Below are 26,961 nucleotides of genomic sequence, written 5' to 3'. Positions count from 1 at the left end.
GAAAACGGGGAAGTAGGAGAGGCAGAAGAATAAGCAACAGACTGTATGTGGCCCCCAGGCCTAAGATATTCACTATGTGGTCCTTTACAGAAAATGTCTGCTACCTCCTGGAAGAGTGCACACAGCACAGACCAGGAATCTAGGTTCAGGAGGAAAGGAGTGACACCTATGACTGGCAACAGTAAAAATTCTAACCATTCTCTTAGGTCCCTACTACCATGGAACAGGCTCAAAGAGAAAACTGTGAAAAGGCAGAGAGGAGCAGGGGCACGTTCTCTCTTACAAGGTAGTGGTGATAGCTAACAACACGGGGAACGTGTGAAACCCTTTACGTGGCTAATCCCCTTTAGTTCTCAGAACTGCTTCACGAGGTAGAAACTACAACTCTCCTCATTCTACAGATGCAGAAAACAAGCCCTACAGAAAGGTTCAGTAACTTGTCCAAGGTCACACAGCTGGGTTTCAAACACAGTAGTCTGATGACAGCCTACACTTTCAACCACTCCAACCATCCAAAAAAGGGCAAAATGAGAGCCTGGGTTGAAGCTCTGTTTGGAGAGTGACGCATATTTAGAATTGGAGAACACCAGTCCAATCTCTCTTCCTTGGCCCAAAATGTTGCTTGCCATCTAAGCGAAGAGATGGCAACCTCAGGCTCATCTACTGTGCCATTTTGGAGTGGGGCTTAAATATGCCACCCATCCTCTCCCACTACGTGGGTAGTTGCCAAATAAGCGAAAAACTACCAACCATGCCCTATATCCTTTCCTGCCACCGAGAATTCTTGAGTATCCTCACAGTATCCACAAAGATCCTCCGAAGGCTGAAATTTCTAATTATAGACACTTCCAGACTGAGAAACGTCCTACAGCCTACAAACGTCGGAGTGAGGTGCCAGAGCTACCATGCTCCTTATTACGCTGATGGGTGGCTCACTCAGGCGTCCCCACACCCCAGATCCACACAGTGGCTCCCAGCTTGGTGTGCGGCAGACATGCATGACATGCATGTTTCCCTTCTGGTCCCTCTCACAGTTTCTGTTCGTGCACAGTCAGTAACATGAACAACCTTAGGCAGACTCTTGAGTAGGCAAGACTCTGGTACTGGCAAGTGCCTTTCTCTGCACCCTGCCCTTTCTGGGAGGCACTTCCTCTCTCTGGAAATGACAGAATGGAGAAGACCTAGCCCAAGTGGAAAAGATGTCATAACCTCAGTTAATAACTGACGTACAGTGTGTTCTGTGCGGCTGCGATGGCAGGCTGGGGTCACAGGAAGAACAGCGAGAGCCCTGCGTCTGAAGTACAGTTTAACGTTGAGTATTTCAAGGTTTGCTCTCTCAGACTGTGAACTGATCTGAAAGAAATATTCATCTTCGAGGAGGTGTGACTCTTTCATCTCAGTGGGAAGGGTCCCAGAGAGTGCTGACCACAAGAACCACAAAACAAAGGAAACAGAAAACACAACAACAACAACAACAACAACAACCACTACCACCAACACAAAGGAAACTGACTGATTACACTGTGCAATATTCCCAGCTGGAGCGTGCATGTGGTTTGCAGTCTGACAGTCCGTGGCGCTCTGGCTTTGGGCAAGCTGTTTCAATCTCTCGAGCTCATTTCTTCATTCGCAAAATGGAGGTAATAATACTTTATAGGGTGATTGTGGGGCACAAATGAGTCGATTATGTCAAGTGTTTAACCAAATGCTGGCCCGAAGCAAACACCTTACAAATGGTGGTGGGGACTATGGGAATGCTAATAAACAGTCCCAACTACCAGTCCCTCCCTGGTCCTATCTTTCACCTGCACTGGGTGCTGTAAGGCAGGCTTTAGAGCGCAAGGAAACAGTTCAACAGCAAAAACAGAGGTCTCCTGGGACCCGGGTCAGCAAGTCGCCAGATACTATACCGAGTACTTTCGATGTAGTTCCCATTTATTCATCAGTTATTCATGATTCCATTTAGACAGGAGGAAACTGGAATGGGGAGGATGATCACCTCATCTAAGATCACACCTAGTTATGAAGTGGTGAAGGTGGAATTAAAACCCAGAAGATCTGACTTCAGAGGATGAGCTCTAACCACTGTGCCATATTGCTTCTAGCAGGTGGAAGACACAGGAGGCCGAATCCAGAGCAGCGTTCACTAACTAAGTCCAAACATGTCACTTCTCCAATGGGGGTAGTGACATACACGGACTCTTAGTTACTGAACACAGAAGGTCGAGTCTCCCTTGTTTGTGGCTGGCCCCTTTGGGCCTGGCTGCCTGCCCTATTTGGTCTTGATATGGATGGAGGCGGTGGCAGCAGCAGCGCAGGCCCAGTGGGACCTGCAGACCCAGGGAATTTCTTCTGTGTTCTAACAAAACCCTAGGATCAACACAACAGGCAAGGAGCTGTCCTCTTATATTGAGGAAATGAGTGTCTCCTGAGTGCCAGGAACTGGACTGGATTCAAGGGCTGTTAACAGTGGAAAAAATAGAACCCTTGTCCTTCCAGAGCCCATAGTCTGGTGGTCATGAGAGACATATGCTGAAAAATATTGGCCGTGATCTGTGATCAGTGCTTCTAAACACAGTGGGAAAATAAGACAGAGTCACCAACTCTGCCAGACCCAAATCAAATAGCGGGGAAAGACATCCATGAGGTGACTTCTGAGCTTCCTACTGAAGGACACAAAGAGGAGTCGGCCAGGAGAAGTTAAGAGCTCTCTGTGAGAGGTAACAGGATTACAGAGGCAGAATTAAAAAGATCCCACTGTGGCTTTCATTTTGCAGGAAAAAAAAAAATCAAGCATTCTACTCTTGCATAAACTTCATGTAGAAAGTAAATACACAACAAATGTCATTAACATAACTCAAGGATTTTATTAGGGAAAGACTGCAGGGTGTAGAAAAAGATTGAGTAGGGGAGACACAACTCTTGTGTCCTTTAGCCAGTAGGCCTTTTTTTTGAAGCTGATGAAAACGACTTCAGTTTCCTCCTCTCTAGAATGGGTACGCCTAACGCCTAACTGAAGGGGAACCGTGCTTTGTAAGCTTGGAAGTACTCCACATTCAAATATTACTATTTGACTTTAGAGAACCCTCAGACTCTGAACTTGTAAGAATAGAATAATTGTTCACTTCCTAATTGAATTTTTCTTATGATGGGATTTTGACCATTTTAGACATTAAGTTTCTCAGGAGAGTTTTTCCAAGCTCACTCTGGCTATGACTTCATCTTCCATTTTACAGACCTTCTGTTTCAGAGAGCACCTGTAGCAGGCACAGCTGCAGAGCAAGGACAAGACACGCTGCTTAGAAGATGTGACTGTATTAGTCGGCCACTGCTTACCACGGTTTCAGTGAAAAGAGCCATTACTCTCCCTATATCATATGAGGTTTGATATTGAGAGATTCTGTTTACAATTCGAGGCTCCAGACCATGGCAAATACAAGTAAACTTTCAGACTAACTGCTGTAGAAAGTCTCTGCATATTCTCTGACTCCAGCTGCATGTGAAATCTGTTACTGTTTACCAATCAAAGTTCTACTGGTATTAAAACAGAGAGAGGGTGAAGGAAGGGACTAAACTAGATCATCTCAAATGTCCCTTCTAACTCTGACATTCTGATTCTCTGACTCACACATTTTAAGAGGACAACAGCCATAGTGTGCTCTGGAAGGCACCAGAATAGCGAGGGTCTGGAGATGATGCAACATAAAGAAAGACAGAGGAACTAGGGGCACTTCACCTGAAGAGACATTTAAAGACATGAAGGTAGCTAGCTGGCCTCAAGAATTTAAAATCCTAACAGAGAGGAGAGAAAGAACAGTTTTGTTCTTTGCAGCACCAGATGAAAACTAAACAAAATCCAGGGAACTAACCGGGAGTCAGATTTCTGGGACAGTATAAGGAAATTTCCTTGAAAGCCAGCACATTTTTTTCTTCTTCCCATGGACTCCCGGAATTACCTAAACCTACCTGGAATGACCTCTCACGGCAAGGCTGCAGAGGGGATAGAACATTCAGACACCACTCAGACGTGTGTTAGGGCTCCTTGCAATACTGGGATTGTGCCAATCTACTAACTATCCCTCTGTCTGCGCCCGGGTCTGTTTAATTCAGAGGAATTCGCCTCGCTACAGACAATATAGGCTCTTTGGGCATCTTTAGCCCTGCCTGCCAATCTCCATGCGAACAGAACTGGGCGAGGGAAACACCCACCCAGCGTCTTTGGGGTTGGGGCAGGAGGTTTGGGATGGGAGGGAAGCAGGGGCGGGCAGCAGACTGGGTTCAGATGTTGGCTGTTCCTCTACAACTGTTACTGTAGCACATGGACTAGAAGTCAAGCTTAATCTATTTATAATCTGTCCACCTCAAAATCTGGGAGAAGCCACGCCCCATTCTATCTGCTTTTGATTATATTCTACAGCCCAGGTTTTAGGGATTTCAAAAGCAAAATAAATAATACAGTCATTAATTTCATAAATGAGTAAAATGTAGTTCCGGAGGAGTTTAACCCTGCTGTAAGGAAACTTGAGTTATTTTATAATTCTGCCACAGCCCCTTCGGTGCCCAGATGTCTCCAAGATCAAAGATGGGATCAGCTAAGTGTATAATCTTGACTGTGAACAGCTTTCAGAGCTGGGTGGCTGTGGCTGTCTTTCCATAGAAGTAGCATGGACGTGCTGCTGAAATACTTTCTACTTTCTTGACTATGAAAACAATGCTTGATTAGAGAACATAACACAAGAATATCTAGAAAATATCTAGTCTGAACTCTATCCTCTGGTAGCTTTAAGAATTTGGCAAAGTCTTTCTTTTTTTTTTAAAGATTTTATTTATTTATTCGACAGAGATAGAAACAGCCAGTGAGAGAGGGAACACAAGCAGGGAGAGTGGGAGAGGAAGAAGCAGGCTCATAGCAGAGGAGCCTGATGTGGGGCTCGATCCCATAACGCCAGGATCACGCACTGAGCCGAAGGCAGACGCTTAACCGCTGTGCCACCCAGGTGCCCCTTGGCAAAGTCTTTTAAAGTTTCCAGGCCTAACTGCCTGCAGCCCTCCAACGAGGTGCTTACTGTTCTCAGCGGAGGTGAGGAGCGATGGAAACAAATGGAAAACGTAAAGTTCCATGAAGTATAAGGTATTACTTGCTTTTCTCTGGTACTTGAATTGCTTCTAAGGAAAAACACATCCCAAATTCCAGACAAAAGGAGTAACAAGATAAGCAAGGGACCAGAGCAAGGGACCGGAATGGCAGAACCTGGATTTCAACTGTTGACATCAGAACCCAACTTCCTTTAGGTCAGGGTCAGAAGTTTCATGCTGATCTGCTTCAATCCACTGCTTCTCAAACCATGGGGAGATATGGAAACATATCTTTGAACAATAATTATTTCCTACTTTGGGGAACTGATGTCATTGTTATTGTTATAGGAATCAGATCTGATGGAAGCCAAAGTAAATACCACACATTCTTCCAACTAGAACCAAAAGAAAAGAACTGATAACTTTTGGGTGGTGATGAAGAAAAGATAAGAGATTATCCTGGCAATGGACTCAGCTGGGGACAACTGTACATAACCTCTGGGATTCAGAATCCATGAAATTCTACCAGATTCATTTGCTCTGTAACTCAAAGCCAGAGAACATGTATGGTCAAATGGTGCTGGGGCGCTGGTAAGGTTTCAGTGTGCTTATGCAAAGCCCCAGAAACTCATTTGTAAAATGCAGCGCAGACTTTTGCTTCTGGGAAAATGCATATTTCCCTATTCCTTACTCTAAGCACTGTGAAAACCCCTGGACATTATACATGAAACAAACAAGAAAACTCTGAAAGGTGAGAGAAGGCAAACCAACTAGGGACTTTGGGACCCAAGGAATAACACAGTGGTGAGTTCCACGGTTTTCTTTTTGACCTTATATATCCTAGATTTGGAGGGAAAGAAGCTGACTACCTGGAAATGCCAAAGGGTGCAGACAAAAAAAAAAAAAAAGCCCCAACAAAAGCAGGTTAGGAATACACAAAATGTTAAGACAATACCTGCTATCCTCCAGCCCAAGAACACAAAACACTGGCTCAACACATCCATGGCCAAACACATCCAAAGGCCAAGCGGAGAATCGTGACTTCCACCTTCACCAGACTGTTAACAGGGCACCCCATGCTCCCGCTGGGGTGGTGTCAAAAAGCCAAGTAGGGAGCTGGGACTTTCATCTCTGAGAAGGAGTAATGAGGTCCTCATCCCCACCCACAATGTTGGCAAAGACCATGGCAGAGCTGAACTTTCACTCCTGTCCAGCAGTAATGAGAAACATCCCCCCTCCAGGTTTCACTGGGGGCCAGCTGGGAATGTGAACGTCTACTCCTACCTGGTAGCAACAAGGTAGTACCCATCCCACACCCCACTCCCCTGAAAGAGAAGCATCAGAAGGAGTCAATTAAAACAGAAGTTTTAAATAAGATCCTGAGCCTTATAATACCAAAATGTCCAGATTTCAGTGAAAAATCTTATCATATCATACCAAGAAACAGGAAGATCTCAAACTGAATGAAAAAAGGACAATAAATGCTACCACTGAGATGACACAAATCTTAGAATTTGATGTAAGAATTTATTTTTTTATTTTTTAAAGATTTTATTTATTTATTTGACAGAGCACAAGCAGGGGGAGCCACAGGTAGAGGGAGAGGGAGAAGCAGGCTCCCTGCCAAGCAGGGAGCCCGATGTGGGGCTCAATCCCAGAACCCTGGGATCATGACCTGAGCCAAAGGCAGACACTTAACCGACTGAGCCACCCAGGCGCCCCTGACATAAGAATTTAAAGCAGTCATCAAATGAACAATTCTGAAAATGCTTGCCACAAATAAAAAACCAAAATCTCAGCAAAGAAACAAAGATCCAAAGAAGAACCAAAAAGAAATGTTAGATTTGAAAAATACAATAACCAACAAGAATCCTAAAAAACAAAACAAACAACAACTCAATCTCAATGGACAGTCTCAACAGCAGAATGCAGGAGAAAAAGAAAAAAATCAGGGAACTTAAAGACAGAAAAATAGAAAGTACCTGATGTGAAAAACAGAAAAATAGATTTAAAAATAAATAAATACAGCATCAGGGACCTGTGGGACTGTAACAAAAGTTTTGTTTTTTTTTTAAAAGATTTATTTGTTCATTTATTTGAGAGAGAGAGAAAGGGAGAGAGAAAGCAAGCACACAGAGGGAGGGAGAAGCAGACCCCCAGCTGAGCAGGGTGCCCAATGCAGGGCTCGATCCCAGGACCCTGGGATCATGACCTGAGCAGAAGGCACATGCTTGACTGTGCCACCCAGGCGCCCCTGTAACAAAAGTTCTAATGTTCATATCATCAGAGGAGGAGGGAAGGGGGGAAAGAAAGGGTGTGAAGAAATAATAGCTGAAAACTCTCCAAATTTGGCAAAAGACATAAACCTACAGATTCAAGAAGCAGAGAAAATCCCAAACAGGATGAAATCAAAGAAATCCACACACACACAAAAATCATGGTTGCGCTTCTGAAAACTAAAGACAAAGAAAAAAATCCTGAAAGCAGGAAGGGAGAAATGGATGCCTTACCTATAGGAGAAAAACAACCTGAATGACAGCAAATTTCTCATCAGAAACCATGGAGGCCAGAAGAAAGTGCCACAACATTTTTCAAGAGCTGGAAGAAAAGAACTGTCAACCCAGAATCCTATACCCAGTGCAAATATCCTTCTGGAATGAAGGGGATATTAAGACATTCTCAAAGAAAAGCTACGAGAAATGTCAACCAGACATACCCTAAAAGAATGGCTGAAGGAATTTCTCTAAATGGAAAGAAGAAACGTTGGAACACTATAAAGAAGGAGGAATCCAGTAAACAAAAAATACAACTAAATACCACAGACTCTTCTTCTCCTCTTCCATTTTTTTTTAAAAAAGATTTCATCTATTTATTCGACAGAGATAGAGACAGCCAGTGAGAGAGGGAACACAAGCAGGGGGAGTGGGAGAGGAAGAAGCAGGCTCATAGCGGAGGAGCCTGATGTGGGGCTCGATCCCATAACGCCGGGATCATGTCCTGAGCCGAAGGCAGACGCTTAACCGCTGTGCCACCCAGGCGCCCCTCCTCTTCCATTTTCTAAATTATACTGACAGTTGCAGCAAAAGTTGTGATATCATCTGATATGGTTCTAAATGTATGTGGAAGAAATATTTAAGATCATTATATTAAAAACGGGGGGAGGGTAAAGAGACAAAACTAGTAGTAAGGTTCCTACACTACTGGTGAATGATCATACTAGTGGAGTGTGATACTTTATGTATATATAATAAAATATCTAGAAGAACCATCAAAAAGCTGTTAAAAAACCAATATAGATAATAGAGATAAATAAAAGAGCAATCATAGACGTGTTCAAGTAACCCAGAGAAAGGCAGAAAAAAGAAAACAGAGAATCAAATATCGGAGAAAATAATAAAATATTGGACTTAAGCCTTACTGTCTGAATAATTACATTAAATATTAAGGGCTGAATACACCAACTCAATGACAGAGATTGGCATAATGCATTAAAAAGTTATGACCCCACTCTATGTTATCTACAGGAAACGCACTTCAAGCGTGACAATAAAAGCAGGCTGAAAGTAAAAGTTGTAAGATGCAAACATTAATCAAAGGAAATCAGGAATAGTTATATTAATGTCAGATAAAGTACACTTCAGAGCACAGCCAACTATCAGAGGTAGAGATGGACATTACATAATGATATTAGAGTCAATGTACCTAGGAAGACAAACCAAAATATGCATGCACCAAACAACAGAGCTGCAAAATATGTGAAGCAGAGACTGATACAAATGAAAGGAGAAACAAATTGATAATTATATTGGAGACTTCAATACTCCTCTCTCAGCAACTAATGAAATAACCAGACAAAATCAGCAAGGATACAGAAGAACTCAACAACATTATCAACTAACATGATCTAACTGACATTTACACAATTATGTCAGCATAACTGCACCCAACAACAGCACAATACACATTGTTTTTCAAGTGCCCATGGAACATACACCATGACAGACCATGTCCTGGGCCATAAAACAAACCTTAACAAATTTAAAACAACTGAAATAATACTTTGTACTCTGAACACAACAGGATCAAACTAGAAATAAAAAACAGAAAGATAATAGGAAAATCTCCACAAACACTTGGAAACGAAATAATACATGTTTAATGATCCACAGATCAAAGAGGAAGTCTCAAGAGAAAATTTTTAAAAATACATTAAATTGAATGAAAATGAAAATACAACATAGCAAAATTTGTGGGATATAGTTAAAATAATGCTGAAAGGGAAATTTATAGCACTGAATGCATACATGAAACAAGCAGGAAAGTCTCAAGACGGTAATTTAAGCTCCACTCCAAAAATCTAGAAAAAGAAAAGGAAAATAAAACCAGGGCAAGCAGAAGGAAGGGAATAATAAAGAGTAGAAGTCAATGAAATTTATTAATTTTTTCAAGATTTTATTTATTTATTTGAGAGACAGCACAAGAGAGCACAAGCATGGAGGAGAGGCAGGGGAAGAGGGAAAAGCCAGCTCAGGGAGCCTGACATAGGGCTTAATCCCAGGACCCTGGGATCATGACCCGAGCTGAAGGCAGATACTCAACCAACTGAGCCACCCAGATGCTCAGAAATCAATGAAGTTTAAAAGAGAAGACAAAGAGCTGAAACAAAGAGTTGATTATTTAAGAAGATAAAGTAGACTAATCTCTAGTAAGATAGATGAAGAAAAAAAGAGAGAAGATACAAATCACCAGTATCAGGAATGAAACAGGGAACTGAACGACAATTCAAAAGGATAAGAGAATACAATGAAAAACTCAACACACACATTTGACAACTTGGGATGAACTAGGCCAAATTCCCTAAAAAACACAAACTATCACAATTTACTCAACATAAAATAGAGTTGGATTCATAATTTTAAAACTCTCTCAAAAAGGAATCTCTAGCCTGGTTTCATGGGAGAATTCTACAAACGTTAAAAAAAATTAATACCAATTCCAGACAACCTCTATCAGAAAGTAGTTGAAGGAAACATCCAATTCGTTTATAAAGCTAACATTGCCCTAATATCAAAAGCAGACAAAGATAGTATTGGAAGACAACTATAGACCACTATCCCTCATGAATACAGATGCAAAAATCCTTAACAAAATATTAGCAAATAGAATTTAACAATAAGAATTATACACCATGACTGAGTGGCATTTATCCCAGTTTATGCAGGGATGCAAAGCTGATTCAATATTTGAAAATCAATCAATGTAATCTACCATATTAATAGCTAAATAAGAAAAATCACACAATCATATTAATCGGTACAAAAAATGCATTTGACAAAACTCAACATCTATTCATGATAAAAATTTTCAGAAAACTAGGGATACAGGGGAATGCCTCATATTTGATAAAGACCACCTCCAAAAACCTAGACCTAGCATTGTACTTAATGATGAAAGACTGAATGTCTTCCTCCTAATATGAGGAACAAGGCAAAAATGTCTGCTCTCAGCATTCATTCAACACAGTCCTGGCAGTTCCAGACAGTGCAATATAGCAAGAAAGAGAAATACAAGGTATACAGATCAGGAAAGAAGAACTAACACCACCCCCATTCGCAGATGACAGGATTGTTGATGCAGAAAATTCCAAAACACCTTAAATTGAAATTGTGTTGATCAAGTTTGTAGGATACCAGAAAAACATAAATATCCCATTCACAATCACACCAAAGGAAACGAAATACTTAGATGTAAATCCACAAACATGTACAGAAATTGTTCTCTGAAAAACTATAAAATAGTGATGAAAGAAATCAGAGATCGAAATCAGTGGAGAGATACGTCGTAAGACTCAATATAGTAGAGGTCAATTCTCAAAATGACACATGGATTTAATGCAATTCCCAGCAATAAAACAATTCCAAAAAAGAAGTGGGCAGATTCATTAGCAGCACATTAGTTCCCTACTTGTCTTAATAATTAAATGCCATCTAATTTATTTTTTTAATATTTTTTTATTATATTATGTTAGCTAATTAAAACCCCAGCAAAATAGCTACTCTCCATTCCCTGTTTCTAATTCAGTGTCCACCAAAAGAGTCAAATAAAGGTCACCATATCTTCTGACATTTGAATATCTAGGAAAGAAATCTGGCTGTTGAGTCCAGCCTCATTAGATCTAAATCTGAACTTGAAAAAATAAGCATGTAAAACAACCAGCCAAACAAATAAGCTAAAAAACTCCATAGCATGAGATTTCAAAAATGACAAGGAAAAGTACACTTCATATTTTTGTGTGAAAAGTGAGAGCAATGCATCATTTTCAAGCAGCAGGTAAAAAGACATTTGTGTTGTTGCATCACGAGCTCAACATCTCCATAACAGGGTGAATAAAACTGCATGGTACAGAAATGGATTCTTAAAAATTGAGTTCAAGTTTTACCTTGCTCTTCCTATGAATGTGAATGAAAATAATTCAGAAGCTTAATCTGAATAAACTACTTATCATGGTGCTCTTAATGAAACACTGGTTTCAAACAGCATTTAGGATATGAACTATAGAATGAGGAATCAGAGATCCTATTTCCTGGTACAATGAAGTGTTTTTGAAGCTGCTTTAATTCTTTCAACCTCCAGATGACTGCAGCATCTTACAGGAGGAGGCTGGGTGAGTCTCTCTGAGGTGGTCTTCCTAGAAGTTTGCAGGGACAAACGCAGATCACATTAAATACTGCTGCTGCTTTCCCTGCACTGCCTTCAGAAGAGCACAAAACAACAAATGCTATTGTGAAATGCCCAACTACCCAAAGTCTAAGGAAATGGAAGTGTACATTTTCTCTAAGATTAAAGAGGGCAGGTGATGTGAGGAGCACTGGGTGATACACTCAACGAATGAATCATTGAACATTATATCAAAAGCTATTGATGTACTATACCTTGGCTACATGAATTTAAATGAAAAAATAAAATGTTAAGTATTTATATCTTAAAAAAAAAAAGAAGTGGGCAGATTCAGTCTATCCAATGTTAAGATTTATGAAACAGCTACAATAATCGATACTACATGCTAACTGGCAGAGGAGCAGACAAATAGAAGAATGGAACAGAATCGAGAACCCAGAAACATCCCCACGAATATGCTCCACTGATACTCTGACAAAGGTGAAAAGCAATGCAATGTAGAAAAAACAGCTCCTCATAACAAATGGTTCTACAGCAACAGGTTAAAAAAAGGACCTGAATCTAATTCTCTCCATTTATATGAAAACTAACTTAACATGGACCACAGACTTACATATTAAACTAAAGAACTTTTAATAGAAAACATAGAAGAAAACCTCAGAGATCCACAGATAGGCAGAATTCCTACACTTAAAACCAAAAGCATGATCCATAAAAAGGAAAAATTGGTAAGCTGGACTTCCTCAAAATTAAAAACTGTTATTCTGCGACAGACAATGTGAATAGGATAAAAAGACAAACTACAGGTGGGAGAAAATACTTGCCAACCACATATCTGACAAAAGACTGGTATCTGGAATATATGAAGGACTCTCAAATACCAACAGGAAAACAAAGAAACAAACAATGCAAATAGAAAATGGGCTAAAGACAAGAAGAAACATTTCACTGAAGAGGCTTACAGATGGCAATTAAACCTACAAAAAGATGTCAAACATCATTAGCTATTAGGGAAATTAAATTAAAACTACAACTAGATTATCACTATACACTTATCAGAGTGGCTCAATTACAACGGTGACGACACCAAAAGCTAACAAAACATAAGGAGAAAGTGGACTGCTCCTACGGGGCTGGGGCGATGTGAAGGGGTATGGCCACGCTGGAAACAGCTTGGCAGTTTAAAGAAAACCCAAAACTAAACATGTAGTAACTGTATCACCCAGCAACTGTACTTAAGGACATTTATCCCACAGAAATGGGAATGTATGGTCACGTGAAATCTGTAAGCAAACGTTTATAGAGGTATTTGTAATAGTCAAAAACTGAAGACAATGCACATATCCTGCACGTGAGTGAATGGTAAAGCAAACCTGGACATCCACACCAAGGACTGCGACACAGCAATGTAAGACGGCATTACTGTTACAGAAAACAACCTGCAGCAGTCTCCAGGGAATTACACAGAGCGACAAAAGCTAATCCCCAAGGGCCCCTTACTGTTATGATTCCATTAATAACATATGTTCTTAAATTCTTAGTACGTATCTTAAGAAATAATCGTAAAATAACAAATTATAGAAATGGAGAACAGGTTAGTGGTCACCACCAATACAAAGGAGGTGAAGGCAGGAGGGAAGGGGATGTGGCTATAAAGGGCAACACGATGGATCTCTGTGGGCACAGAAATGTCCTGCATCTTGACTCTAACAGCGTCAGCACCCTGGTTGTGATACTGTACTACAGTTTTGCAAGATGTTCCCATGGGGGGAGACTGGATAAAAGGTACACGGGGTCACTCTGTATTGTATCTTATGATGCATCTAAAATCTACAGTTGTATCAAAATCGAAACTCTCACTAGAATAAAAGTGCAAGGCAGTGTTTAGGTTGATAATTTTTAAGCTAAAACGCTGGGCAAAATGCAATGCAATTTCAGCACTGCAATCAAGCGCCCCAAGCCCACTGCCAAAATGGGGATGCTTCTCGACACTGAGGGTTGTGTGGACTACCAACACAGCCCATGTGACTCACCGTTTGCTTCTGCAGGCCATCTAACTTGTCTTCAGTGTTGTCTTCTTTATCCATGTTGCCTCTGAATAAAAGTAAAATAAAAAGCATCATGCACCACCTAGGAGCTATTCTGCAACCAGAATGCTTGCAAGAAAACCCCCTAAATCGCCGACTGAAAGGAAAGTTAGGGGATCCCTTTGCCCGCAGGCCTCAAAATCTTGGTTTTTACCACTGTCATAACTTCTACGGGCAAGGACATCCACTCAATTGAGACTCCAGCATGAGACAATGTACCCAGACGAGTTCAGAGGCCAGCTGTCCAACAGTGATACTGTCACAAACAGGGTCATTACTGCCCACTGAGAGTTACATGAACATGCACCTTTAATAAAAGAACAGACCCCAGAGACTGAGGCCTGTGCAAATCTAGTGAGTCCCGAGGCATCCCCAACTCAGCTCCCCAACAGTGGGGTGAAGCTTCAGGCAGAATCCCTTATTTGGTGGCAGTCACTTCCTCAGGAGGGAGCGGGGCTGCTACTGCTAGGAAGAAGGACATTTTGCCCTCTTTACCAGCAGACACCTACCTCGAGCTTAGCTGCCTCAAGTCTTGTCTTGTGAGCTTAACTACTGCTGATGCCGATCTTTTTCATGATTTGTCTTACGATGACTTTGAAGTGTTCCTGTCTCAACTATTCCTATCGAGGCCACTCAGGTCCTGGAGGCAGTAGAATCCCTCCTACCTGAACTACCTCTCACTGCTTAACCGCAGAAAGAACAGACACCCGACAAAAATGTAAGCTTTCTGCCATGTTCAGGTACCTCACCCACGGAGCGTTTCCCCTCACATCTACCATTAGCATCACCACTCACTTGGGCTTCTGTTAATGTCTCTCCAAATGAGTCTTTATTATCTGCACAGAGGAAATTTCTCTTCAGAGCAGAGAATGTTACGGTAGCTAAAGTGTTCATCACAGGTTAAGGACAGATGGAAAATTCATTTCACCCTTTTCTTGGCCTTAGCAGGTGGTTAGGAGCTCCTGGCAGTGCAGGCCCTCCTGGCTGTGCCTGGCCACAGCCCGAGGCAATGCAAAGCAGTATCTGCAACTTTTGGGGAGAAGATCAGTTCAAAGCTTACCAAACACAAGCTAAGAGATACATATAATGTTTTCTTAAAAAAAAAAAAATATATATGTATATGTGTGTGTGTGTGTGTGTGTGTGTGTGTGTGTGTGTGTGTATTTGGTGCACCACAGTTTCTGGCCACTTATTTAGCTTTCCAATGAATTTACACATTTGGGGGTTATGCCAACAGTAAGTAAAACTCAGCCGAAGGAGATGCTTCCACACTTTTTTGCACACAACCCATACACAAGGCCTAGATGCCACAGCCATTAAGCAGTGGCCCCTAAATTCACCTTACTCATGGACAACGCACTCTTAAATAATGCCTGAATTTCCTCTGAGGAATTTCAAGTCACGAAGCCTGTCCTTGCAGGGCCTCTTAGCTTTCCGCCAGGTATGAGAGGTTTGAATTCTTCCTCAAGAATCCTCTGACCAGACAAGAGATGAGTAGGATAGGATGGTGGACAACTTGAAGAACCCATGAAGTATGGTGACTAACATAACATAATAAAAAATTATTAAAAAAAGAAAAAAAAAAGGAGAACCCATGAAGAAGAGGAACTAGTTCAAAGTGCTTAGAAGTCAAAGAAAAGGCCTGAGGCGTAACAGGATATAACTAATGCAGCAATTCTGGAAAGTGGTTCCAGCATGGCCAGACTTAAGGGAGATGCTGGGCTGTGAGGAAGAGACTGTGGGAATGCTGGATATACATGGAGGGGGTCAGAGATTCTCAGTGTAACACGTCAATCACAGACAGCTCACCTTTCAGGAATGTCTGAGGTCCCATCCGTAACACCCTGTTCCGCAGAAAGGGACTTCTCATCTGGCATCCCGACTTTCTCCAGGAAGCAAAGAGCTGGGTCTGCTCGCATGGCATTGTACCTCTCATACCCTGATCAGGGGTAATGAGAAATGTCAGAAGTCATGTCAGAACTCACAAATCTACCCTAGGCCCTGAACAATCATTTTGTTCCCCTTATTAAGTGAAAAATAAAACAATCAAAAACACTATTTAAGATTAGTTGAATCCTACAAGATGTCCTATCAGAGGAAGATCCTTGAGCTAAAGTAGATACCTAAGAGTAAGCGTTTGACCACAAATGGAAGCTGACATAAATATTCTGTGTCCGCAAAGAGACACAAGGTACAGATACAATGCTCACTTGTTTACTTCTTTTGGACAGCAAAGGGAATCAGGCAAGTTGTTTTTGCAACTTCTTCCTCTCAACACCCAACTCTGGACACCTTGTTACCTCCTGAATGGGTCTAGTTTTCTGATAGTCCAATTTTATCCCATGTCTTAGACACAGAAACTGAGCCAAGTGATGGATGCAGGGGATAAAATACAAGGAGGACTACTATGTTTGTTAATCAGATTAAAAACAATTTATTGCCTCCATATTCACCAACTTGGTATGAAACCGTAATCCACCGGCCAGGGCTTTGGAATTACCCCTCACCACATCCCCAAAGTCACACAGAGAATGAGCATGTTTGACTCAGAAGAGACCCTTGAAAGGGAGCCAAAACAATGAAATAACATCACTTTTACTTTGATAATCCCAGGCATGAGAATTTGTTTTGTTTTTTTTTTTGAATCGAATGCAATTTGATAACGAGACAGGATTTGTTCACAGAAAAGTTCCGAATCTCCTGTCACAGCAAACTATCTTGGGGGAAACCATTTCAAGATGGTCAACACCCTTTCCACGTTGCTCCCAGGAAACAAGGTCCATTTCCAGCTCTGCAGTATGTAGAGAGAGGGCCCATCACAGGTGACGGAGAACCAGCGTGGGTGCTAATAAGAGGCGTGATTTGATTTTGCTGGGTCTCTGTTCCGTCGTCACTGTGGATGTAGTTCTGTCCTCCACCCTGCAGGCAGCACTTGGTACTCTCTCTGAGGAGCTGCAGGAACTTTACCTTCTAATCCAAAGTGACTCTTCTGCCATCTCAATGACAGGTGCTGCCCGCAGGAGGCATATGGCAGGAGAAACTGTGAGGCCTTGTGTTCTTCTTTATTTGCCATTCCTCGGGGCGATTATTTGATCATTGTGTCTCTTTCATGAGAGGGTGAGCTCCTTAGGAAAAGAATCTGGGCCTGTTTTTCCTCATCATTACACGTTCGGCATCTAGTGTGGGGCCTAACACCATACATGCACAACAAAACATCAGATGAGTCAGTTTTGCCCAGATTCTTTTCCAATAATCATTGTAGAAAGAGCCATTTTTGCCCTCTCCGTGTTCTACCATAGTTCACGGCAAAACAGAAACATCCTCAATGTTCCTGCTGCCTTAAGAAAATTCCTGGTATTTCCACCTGCTGCTCCCCAGGAAAAGAGGGGTGCTTCATCTGATAGGTGAGAGGCTCAAAGCTTTCTCCACAGCCCTTTACTCCTGAGAGGCTCACTGTCCACGTGTCCTGCCCTCAGGTGCTCTGTGCTTGACAAGGGCATGAAGCGGGCCGGTTTCTACTGGCAGCCTACTACATGGCTATGCTTCTACTCTGCAGACTTTCTCGTCTCATGTCGGTCTGAAGTCTAGACAGATTCTGCATTCCTAGTTCTCACTGAGCTGTGAACCTGGAGGCAAGGAAGAGTGACTGACTCAGTCCCCTAGAAAACCCCAACAATTGCCCTGAGAGTTATAGGCGCTCTAAGAGCAATGCCAGTAAATACATAGTAGATTACAGGCTTTGAGGGGCATGGACTGCTTGCCTCTTCAGTCCAGAAGCTCCTTTCTAAGAATGTCAACAAAAATACTAAACTTCATATCTTAATAAAAATTGCATTAAGTCCAGGCTGCCTTAGAGGGCCGTAGTCAGTCAATGCAACAGACAGCTATTGAGAGCATCATTTAGAATAGGTTTGCTACAGGGCCCTTCTTTCTGCCAACAACCAAAGGTGCAGGCAATTCTCCCATGGGTCAGCTCGGAGACAGAACATGGGTCTACCCTTCTGGTCTAAGCAGGACTCTAGCAGCCTATGTGTGGGGTGGCCTGCAGGAGCCAGAGAACTTCACACAATGGATGGCCGTGTTTCTTCACAAAGAAAGTGGTGGCAGCGTCACAGCTCATACTTAGGCCTCCACGGGATGGAGGGGGTGAGGCAGAGGGCTTCCTGACACAAGTTACTGAAAAGTGAACAGCAGATAGCTTGGCTTTCTGAAATGTCGTATCTCTACCAGTTGCTGGGTATCTGGGAGCTTGACCGTCACCTGGTAATAAGACCTGTTGTGTGGGCTAAGTTACACAGGGGTGGTCAGGTGTGTTACCTAAATGAGGATGGGTCTAAGCCGACCCTCATGGAATGTCTGACGGGCAGCATCCAGTCAGGGGAGGATCTGATCTGGATTCTGGAAGACTCCAAAAAGGATGAGTCCATGAAGCCAGCCACAGGCGTCTGTCCAATGCAGTCTGGGTAGATCCAATGTTAACACCCAATTAAACAGGGCTGGTTCTGTGCAAGAGTGAGCTGGGTGGGTGTACGTGTGTAGTTTAGGTCCAGTTCCCTAGCACTGGCTGCACTTTACAGTGTGTCTGAAGTCATCACATGCCACAATCAGCCACTTCAGGCATCATGCACATGCCCTTAGCCCTGACTCTGACTGACTACTGAGTTCACCTCAGCTGGCAATTTGGGGGAATCTGAATAGAAGGTGTTGCGTCATCTTAAGACTTCACGGGACTCAGGAAAACACGTAGGAATGATTAAATTATACCCCCCCGAACTGCTTTGTACAGCAGGGGAGTTTTAGATACAGAAGTGATCTTAGACACCATCTGGCTGACCCTTGAACATTCCTAATATAAGACTAAGAGAGATCAACTGCTTAATGCCATTACCCTAAACCTTGCTCAGGGATGAAAAAGCTAGTAGGTATGGTGCCAGTGTTAATTTGCCTTTCCTAGGAGAGAAAGGGTCCTCAGCTCCCTTAGAGTCCTGTCCTCTGACATATTCTGAGGCCACACAGCCACATCTTCCTGATGAATTACACCCATCATCATTGTATAAAGACCCTCTTTATCCCAAACTATCCTTCTTGCCTTAAAGACCTTTTGTAGGACTTTGCCATACCAGGTCTTATGGGTCTTATGTGTTTTGTTTCTGGTTGTTGTTAGTATTTGCCTGGCACATCCTGCTTTACTCCTTACATGGCAACCGCCTTCTCTCTTCCACCTCATCTTTTCTTTCATGTCTCCATCTATCTCTCAGGGGTATGTTCTTCCATCTAGCTTCCCTGGGCAGCCAAAGAGGCTTTTCTTGCCCTCCTTTCCTGGAGGGGCTTGTTTCCTTTTTCTGTGTGCGCATTAAAAACGCAGTTCCTCTGGTTTGCTCCCCTATCAGTGAGCTTTCACCTCTGGCTTTAACTGACCTCTTCACTCGGGGATTTTCCTTTATTTGCTTCATGTGCAGCTAGGTAGTTTCACATTATTGTCCTAACCCACCCAGACTTTCTGTATGTTTGCGGTGTGTGTGCGCTGGTCGGAGGAGGGACAGAGGGGAAGCATGTAGATTGTCTGCCATACTGCTGGGACTTCACGTTGTGTCCCCTTTCCACATCACATTCTTTCCTCCAAGGATGTGGCCATGTGCCTTAAAACTACCACTGAAATGAGACACAGGGTCAATAGACTTTTTTGCACACCAAGTTCAGATGCTCTGAAGTTGGCTGCTTCTAGCAACTTGTCTTTGGATTCTTTCCCAAATTAGATTAAATCAAGTTTTAGCTGCACTGTGGTTCCTTGTGCTTAACAGAGAGGTCATGTGTTTCTTCTCACTTCAGAGCTGAGTTCCAGCCCTGCACTGCCCAAAAGAGGAACCACATATGGTTAAATTTCAAATAATGAAAATGACATAAAATTAGAGTTGCTCGGATGTACCAATCGTATCTCAAGTATTCAATAGTCACATGTGGCTGGTGGATTCCACAGTGGACAGTGCAGAGATAGGACATTTCTTCCATCATCACAGGTAGTTCTAATGGACAGCACTGCTCATCCTAACCCCAGTGGTTTGACAAAGGGCTCTCGGCAGCACTGGACCTCCCACTGTAACACCAGAATCCAAGTATTGAGGGGATTCCTCATTAAAATGAGTACAGGCATAGTTTTTAAGTAAACATGATTGGTTGGCCTCCAAATGTTGAATTCTACTGAGCAGGCATATCTGAGAAAGTTAACTTTCCAAAGGGAGGGCAGTAAGTAACAGCAGAACAGCACTAAACATCTCCCACACTTCTATCTGCTGCCTAGCCCTGCCCTAGGAAGCCCACATACATGGTCTCATTGAATCTTCAAACAACCCTCCCGGTAGGCTGTTTCGATACTATCCCCACGGTACAGGTAAGGAACCTGGTCAGAGAAATTTATGATTTGTTCAAGGTCTTAAATTTAGTAAGTGGCAGAGCTGACAATGAAAGTCAGGTATGACCAACTCTTTCCACTTTGAATCCTGCTCTCCAGTTTAAGATTTTGGTTAATTCACCGAGCAGGGAGAGTATCTACCAGGCACATTACAGTGACTATCATGTGGTGCTTTCGTCATTCACCTTGACCGCTGGCCGAGGGCAAGGGCAGGTGGTTAGGACAGTGCCAGAAGTGAAGAAAGGGGGTACTTATTTCAGTTTTTCCAAGCTATTCCAAACCTCTCTCAGTCCCCTGGACTGCTGGTTACCACATTTTTAAAAAGATGTTCATAGCATCTCGTATTCTTAAATTTCTATACCAATGGGGCAAAAAGATACATACTAGGAACATGTTGATTATCTAGAATGATCTTCGAATCCCACATATATATGAAACACTAACACCTAACATTTTCCCCATTTATTTATTCCTTCACTCAAGAAATGCTATGTGCCTATTGTGTGCCAGGAACCGAGCCAGATGCTGGGACTCTAAGAGTGAAGAAGAGTGAGGCAGCCCAAGGTCTGACAGTGCGGGCAGACTCTTTGTAACCACAGCAGCCCTTGTGAGGCTCCTCACCAGTATTATGAACATTCACCGTATTTTCATGACTCACACATTCATCTGAGAGGACAGAAGTGAGGCTACTTTCTACTAGAGATGTGCAGCAAGTTGTGAGGTTTCTCAGGAAAGGGAGAGCGTTCACTGAAATACACACCATGTTTGAACACGCCTATCAGAAGGGACTTATCGGCGTCAGCGTCCCACCAATCCACTGGGATCTCCACGTAGTCAATGTCAGGCAGAGGCACTTCTAGTTCCCTGTGGAAGGAAGGGCGTGGACTCAGAGTTCCTTCAACGCAGACAGAAAACAATGCAAGAACTACTGGCTGAACCCTGGTATTAAGCCACATCCCTAGTCGCATGCTAAGAGGCTGAAGTTCTAAGGACTTAGAAGGCTGTGGGCCAAGGTTTCCTAACCAGGACTTTCCATCACGCTTCTCCAGTGAGCTATTTCCACATATGTACTTGATTTCCAGGCTTCACCTTTGACTGACTGACACAGAATTCTGAAGCACCTCTTGGAGAATGCATCAGTGGGTCTAGAGTGGGGCCTTGGGATCCACATGTAAGATGGAGATACCCATCTTCAGTTGAGAACCACAGCAAAAAGCCAACAATATACTGGTCAGCTGAAGGTAGAACATCCTCCCCATGGTCAAATTCATACATTTTTTATGCTGAAAAGTCCCCGAATCATCTTGGTTCAACATGTAAAGATCTCAAGCACTGTTTGAGAACAGGACAGTCAGCACTGGTACATGCTGGGATATGAAGACAGCCTTTCAGAGGACAGGTCCCACAGAAGGTGGCACCTCCTGGCAGCGGTCTGCTGGGTCAAAACTGATCAACTGCACTGCTCCTGGCCAAAGGGATGAACATAACTTGCCCTAAGGAGAAGGCATATAGGACTAGCAGGCCTGTACCATCAGCCCCTTACTGTTGTCCATGTTCTGAAAGTTCACATGGACCCCTAGCTCACTGTCTTCATTTGAGCACAGTCCTTACGCCTTAAGACTTTGGGTCTGGGGGAGAAAAATCCACCTGATGGCTGCTCTCTCCCACCTCCCAGTAGTCTGGGATGGCTCCTCTATAGCATCTGAAGTTTCTTCTTCCATCAGGCTCTTCTTCGTGTGACACACGGCTAACTGCCCCTCCCCGGGCCCAGCTCCCTCTGGGGGAATGGTGGTCCACGGCCCTACCTTTCCAGGCAGTGCTCAGCATCTGACTCCATTGTAGGGCCCACTGCTCTGCCAGCGTGGTGCCCTGAGCTAAATGACTTTTCTGGGATGAACTGCTATTCATTCCTCATGGCACAATAAGGGCCAGTGACAGCCACGATTGAGGAGAGCAGAGGAAAGGAGGGAAAGGCGTGGGTAATGGACTCTGTGTGTTCTATCTAGCTCTTTCCATCTACATGTTCTAAAAAGGCACAGTGGGATGAGAAAGTTCAGGTAGATGACTTCTGCCAGATCAGGTTGAATTCTGCTGCACTTCTAAGATTCATAAACTGACTTCTTTACCAAAGCACTCAACCTCCCTATACCCATTAGAAATGACTACAGTAACCACAGAAAACGTTATCAAGTAATAAGTCATTGGAACGGTTGCTCCTGATTACAAACTGCCCCACAGGTAGGATGGTCAATGTCCTTTACCCCTCTCCTTCTTTAGTGTCCCCCCACCCCCGTGACCATGAAAGCTATTAGCATTGCCCAATGGAAAGAAAGAGGAAGAAGAAACCATGGCCACAGGTAATCTCAAAGCAAAGCTGAAATACCACTCCTTCTGGTTTTCTCTGGGAATGACAGGCATTGTAGAGGACTAGCGCAAACAGCGTATCTGGGGAAGGCGAAGGGGGCTGTCTGACTTCATTAAGTGATGGCTGGGAGCATGGCGGCCTCATTCTCTGAAATCTTAGGAGATTCCCACAGGATTCTACAGCTTTGGAAACACTAATTTACAAAACTAAGGTGCAAACAATCAAACAGGGCACCAAGTATTGTTAGTGTGATTAGCAAATACAGAGAACTGCTCACATGTGGAAAAGCACTGTGGCCAAGAGTGGGATTCTGAGCCAAACGCTCATTGCACACCCGTCGGACTAAACGTATCAGAGTGGGAATACTCATCCCACAACGACTAGCTAAGGCAGAGAAATGACTGTTCAAACCAACGTTAACACCATTAGGAAAAGCAAACTAACTCAAAACCTCACCAGAAGCTGTGCTGCGGAGAAACGGGTTTCTCCTTCACTTCACGTGCAGTGGACATGCCTGCTCTACCGTGGAGCTAACTGACCCCGGGCTGGGTGCCAACACGGGCCTCCAGGCGCACAGGCAGCTTCGTCCGTCTCCACGCGTCGGCACTGTGCGGCAGCTCTCTTGCACTGAGAGCTCTGAGAGCGATAGCTGACTTGGTTTACCTGGCAGGGGTTCCTTCGAACGCTTTCTCAGCTGCCTCTCCCAGTATTTCAGCTTTTAGGTAGTACAGCATCCGGACTCTCAAAAGTACCCTGTGAAAGGTGAACACATTGACGCGAAGGTATCAGAACCATGAGCTGTCCGCAAGCTGCGCTCCCCCACGTGGACACAGGGAAATTTCGGGCGTTCCCACGTTATGAGTGACATGAAGTGATATATGAGAAAGCACTAGACAAACAAAACCCAAGGCACTGGTGACAGATGCTACTGTGATTACCCCCACTTTACACGGAAAAATGTATCTCACCATCATCTCTTAGGTCACCCTGTTAGCCCTGGGCAGCAGCAGAAAAACCGTTCCTCCTGGTCTATAAAGGAGTACTCAACCCTCCCACAGTGACCTCTAGGCCAGCGCTGCCCTCCAAGAGGCTGGTTACCAGTTTACTGATTGACTGAAGATCATGTTGAATGCTGCTGTTTTCTGTTTCACTTGCACACAGTTAAAATGGGTATTCATGAGTCTTCCTCATGGCAGTACTGCCAGGATATAATCACGTCTTCTCTCCTGAGGGGCCCAGTTCCCTGGCTTCTGCATGGGGCACACTTAAGCTCCAAGGACAGGCACCGAGCATGTTCTAGACAAGGCAGTTAAGCAAGTATTTGTTGGGCAACTACTGGGTGCCCTGCACCGCGCTGGGGACTGTGAGGCACATGATGAAAGTAAGCTATTTAGCCCTGTTCTTGAGGAGCCTACAGCATCTCATTGTGGAATGAACCCAACCAGGAAAGAATTACAGTACAGAAGAGGACGGGCGGGGGGGGGAGGGGCGGTGTCTGAGGGTGGGGAAGGCTCAATGTGCACAGAAACAGGGTAAGGGTAGGCACAGAGAAGTCGACCACGGTCACGGAGATGCTTCATATTCGCAGCAGAGCCGCAAAGAGGCTTCGAAGAGGACTTGTAACTTGCTCAAAACCAGGCAAGAGTAAAGGCCAGCTATTAAAAATAAAGGCCCATTTACATACACAGGAACTGACCTCCATGTAAGTTATTTTAAAAAGAGAGATAAAGAGAGTACAGAGCACAAATAGTATGTAAAGTGTATGTTATTTCAGGGACGATAAAAGGAGGCTGTATATTCACCTAAGCTGGTCCATGCCCAGAATATCTCTGGCACAACCAGGTTAGCAGTGGTCGCCTCCAGAGGGGGAAATGGGAATTGGAGGTGGGGAGGCTATTTTTGACTATTTTTTAAAAACACATAAAACGCTACTGTGGGCTTGAGTAGTAGGTGGCAACACACAAAGTTAGAATTTTCAGAATGGAAAAAACACACTTATTTTTCTGGTATGCCATTCCTTACCTCATCTGTCAATCAACTCGAATAATTTTGAGATTTATTTTTTTTAAAGCTCAGACAATAAGAACTCTAAGAATTTACAATGGTCACTGTACCTTCTACCTGGCTGACAGTAGCTGCTGGCCTCCTCAGTAAGAACTGGAACGAGGCCGCCTTCGGTATGCAATTCCTGCCTGGTGAGGTCTAGCCCAAATGGAGGAAGGCTCTCCTAAAAATGAAAGAGCTGTCTCTATTTCTCTAAACAGAGATGTGTTGATACTTGGTAATATCTATAGCACTAGAGAACAGAATTTAAAGTGAATAGTGTTCACTTTTCTCCAAAGGAGAAGCAAATCAATTCAGAGGATAGATGGGCAACCCTCCTTGAATGAGAGGATAATCCCAGAGGACTTAAAGAGAAGGAGAACTGGAGTAGGTCTTTAATACCCGTACTTTAGCCAAACAAAACCCATTAATATTTGGGTGGCATCATTGCTCTTTCCTTTATCTCTTTCTTGAAAAAAACAAAAACTTCACAACACTTTGTTGACATGAACTATATTTCCAGAAAGTGCACTTTAGATAAATGTACAGCTTGATGAATTTCCACCAACTGAACACACCTGCGAATCCAGGAGCCTGATCAGGAAGCAGAACATGTCAGCAGAAGGCTCCCTGGGTCCCCTTCCAGTCACTACTCCCGCCCTCAATGGATGACCACTCTCCTGACTTACAGCTTGGATCTGAAGCAGTTGTTTTTTTTAAACTTTTTAAAATTCTTTTGATGACAATCCTGTCCCTGAATACTATACTACCACTACCGCTGAACAATGCTTCGAGCGCTTATTACTGGCAGCGTGTTAGCTCCCTTAATCCAAACGGCAGCGCTAAGAGATGGGACTGTTACCATCTTCATTTTCTAGATGAAAGAGGTTAAGTAACGCACCTGCTGACAGGTAAGAGGGCTGGGATTTAAATCCAGGCAGTCCTGACCTCTCAGCCTGCCTTAACTGTTATCTGATATTGGAAAGGCAACACATTTGCTAACAGAGCCTACAATTCTAAAAGCTCACAGTCCAGTTTTGCTGAAAAAGTCTGCCTGTTCTCCATGTGCCTCAGGGCAGAACCAGGACCCAAGATCAATGGGTGGAAGTTTCAAGGAAGCAAATTTTTAGATTCAATATACAGAAGGACGATTAATTAGAATCATCTGGTAATTAAATGAGCCTTGCTGAGAAATGGTAAGCTCCCATCAGCAGGAAGGCTCAAGAACAGGCTGAAGATTCTGCCCACAGAACTCCCACGCCGGGTGGGAAGAGCTGTGAGGTCCCTGCTGGCTCGGAGTCTCTGGCTCTTCCTGAGCCGAACCTAAGGAGGACAGTAGTCTCCATAAGATTCAGGATAACAAACAGTAGTCAGCACCTCTGAACTCAGAGAAATGATTTACTGCATCCTTTTTTTTTAAAGTAATCTACACCCAACATGGGGCTCGAACTCACAACCCCAAGATCAAGGTCACATGCCCCACCAGGCGTCCCTACTGCATTCTTCAATTCCCAGGGTCAGGCACGCACTCAGAAAAAGTCTTGGGGGTGGTGGTTAGAAACGTTCAGGCCTTCCTCAAAGGTCCGAGATGGTTCTGGGCATCATCTGTGATCACCTCTGCAGGTGTCAAGGGAGGTTCCACGTCAACCTCTCCAGCGCTCCACACCCACACGTGCAGTTGTGAACGCAACAGCCAAGTGCTGCTGCTGTGACTTCAAGGGGCAAAACCTGAGTCCTTCGTTTTGCTCTTCATCGCCCAGTGAATGTAAGGATTCTGATTCTGTCCTGGCCCAAGCACTGTTAGCCTCCCAGCTGGTGAGGCTCACAATCATGGAGTTAGCTGCCTAGGTATTCCTCATCACACGTTATGCATTAGTCCCTGGTCATGTCTCTCGCAGTTGACCCTTTCTCCCCAACTCTACGGTCAGCACCCTCCTCTAGGTCCTCATGATCAATACTTAAATTAGGACAGAACTCTCCTAGATGGCCATTCAGCTCTAGGCTGACCTACTCCATCTTGTTGTTGCCAGATTAATTTTTCTCCTCAAACATCATTTTTTTACCACATGTCTCACTTGTTCAAGAAAGATGGCTGCATAACGTACAAGAGAATCCTCAGTTAGCTTGCAGTGCGAGGTCTCCTATGAGTCCTCTTACCGAGGCCGCCTCCTCTGCGTGTCCCCTCTGTGGTGACTCTGAGTCAGTCACACGGAGGATGCTACCAGGTCCCACCCCAGGCAGGTTCTACCACCCAGCGATTCTCTGTCCCAAACAGCCTGTACTTCTGTGCAGTTTTTACTACA

General features: G+C 43.6%; 1 protein-coding gene across 6 annotated transcripts in view; it reads right to left on the bottom strand.

Annotated features, from left to right (window-relative positions):
• The window catches only part of CHD6 (chromodomain helicase DNA binding protein 6), a 192,210-nt gene that overhangs the window by 24,383 nt on the left and 140,866 nt on the right, over positions 1–26,961 (bottom strand). For all 6 annotated transcript variants that reach the window (XM_087853574.1, XM_045804644.2, XM_045804643.2 and 3 more), the window contains exons 24-27: positions 23,279–23,368; positions 21,011–21,114; positions 15,651–15,780; positions 13,788–13,848 (exon numbers count right to left, since the gene is read on the bottom strand). In XM_087853574.1, coding sequence (XP_087709700.1) covers positions 13,788–13,848; positions 15,651–15,780; positions 21,011–21,114; positions 23,279–23,368 — 385 coding nt within the window. The remainder of the gene's footprint in view (positions 1–13,787; positions 13,849–15,650; positions 15,781–21,010; positions 21,115–23,278; positions 23,369–26,961) is intronic.

The sequence above is a fragment of the Ursus americanus genome, chromosome 22 (assembly GCF_024610735.1).
Source record: "Ursus americanus isolate L20-20 chromosome 22, mUrsAme1.1.p, whole genome shotgun sequence".
NCBI classification, from domain to species: domain Eukaryota; kingdom Metazoa; phylum Chordata; class Mammalia; order Carnivora; family Ursidae; genus Ursus; species Ursus americanus.
This window is presented reverse-complemented; position numbering and strand designations above follow the sequence as displayed.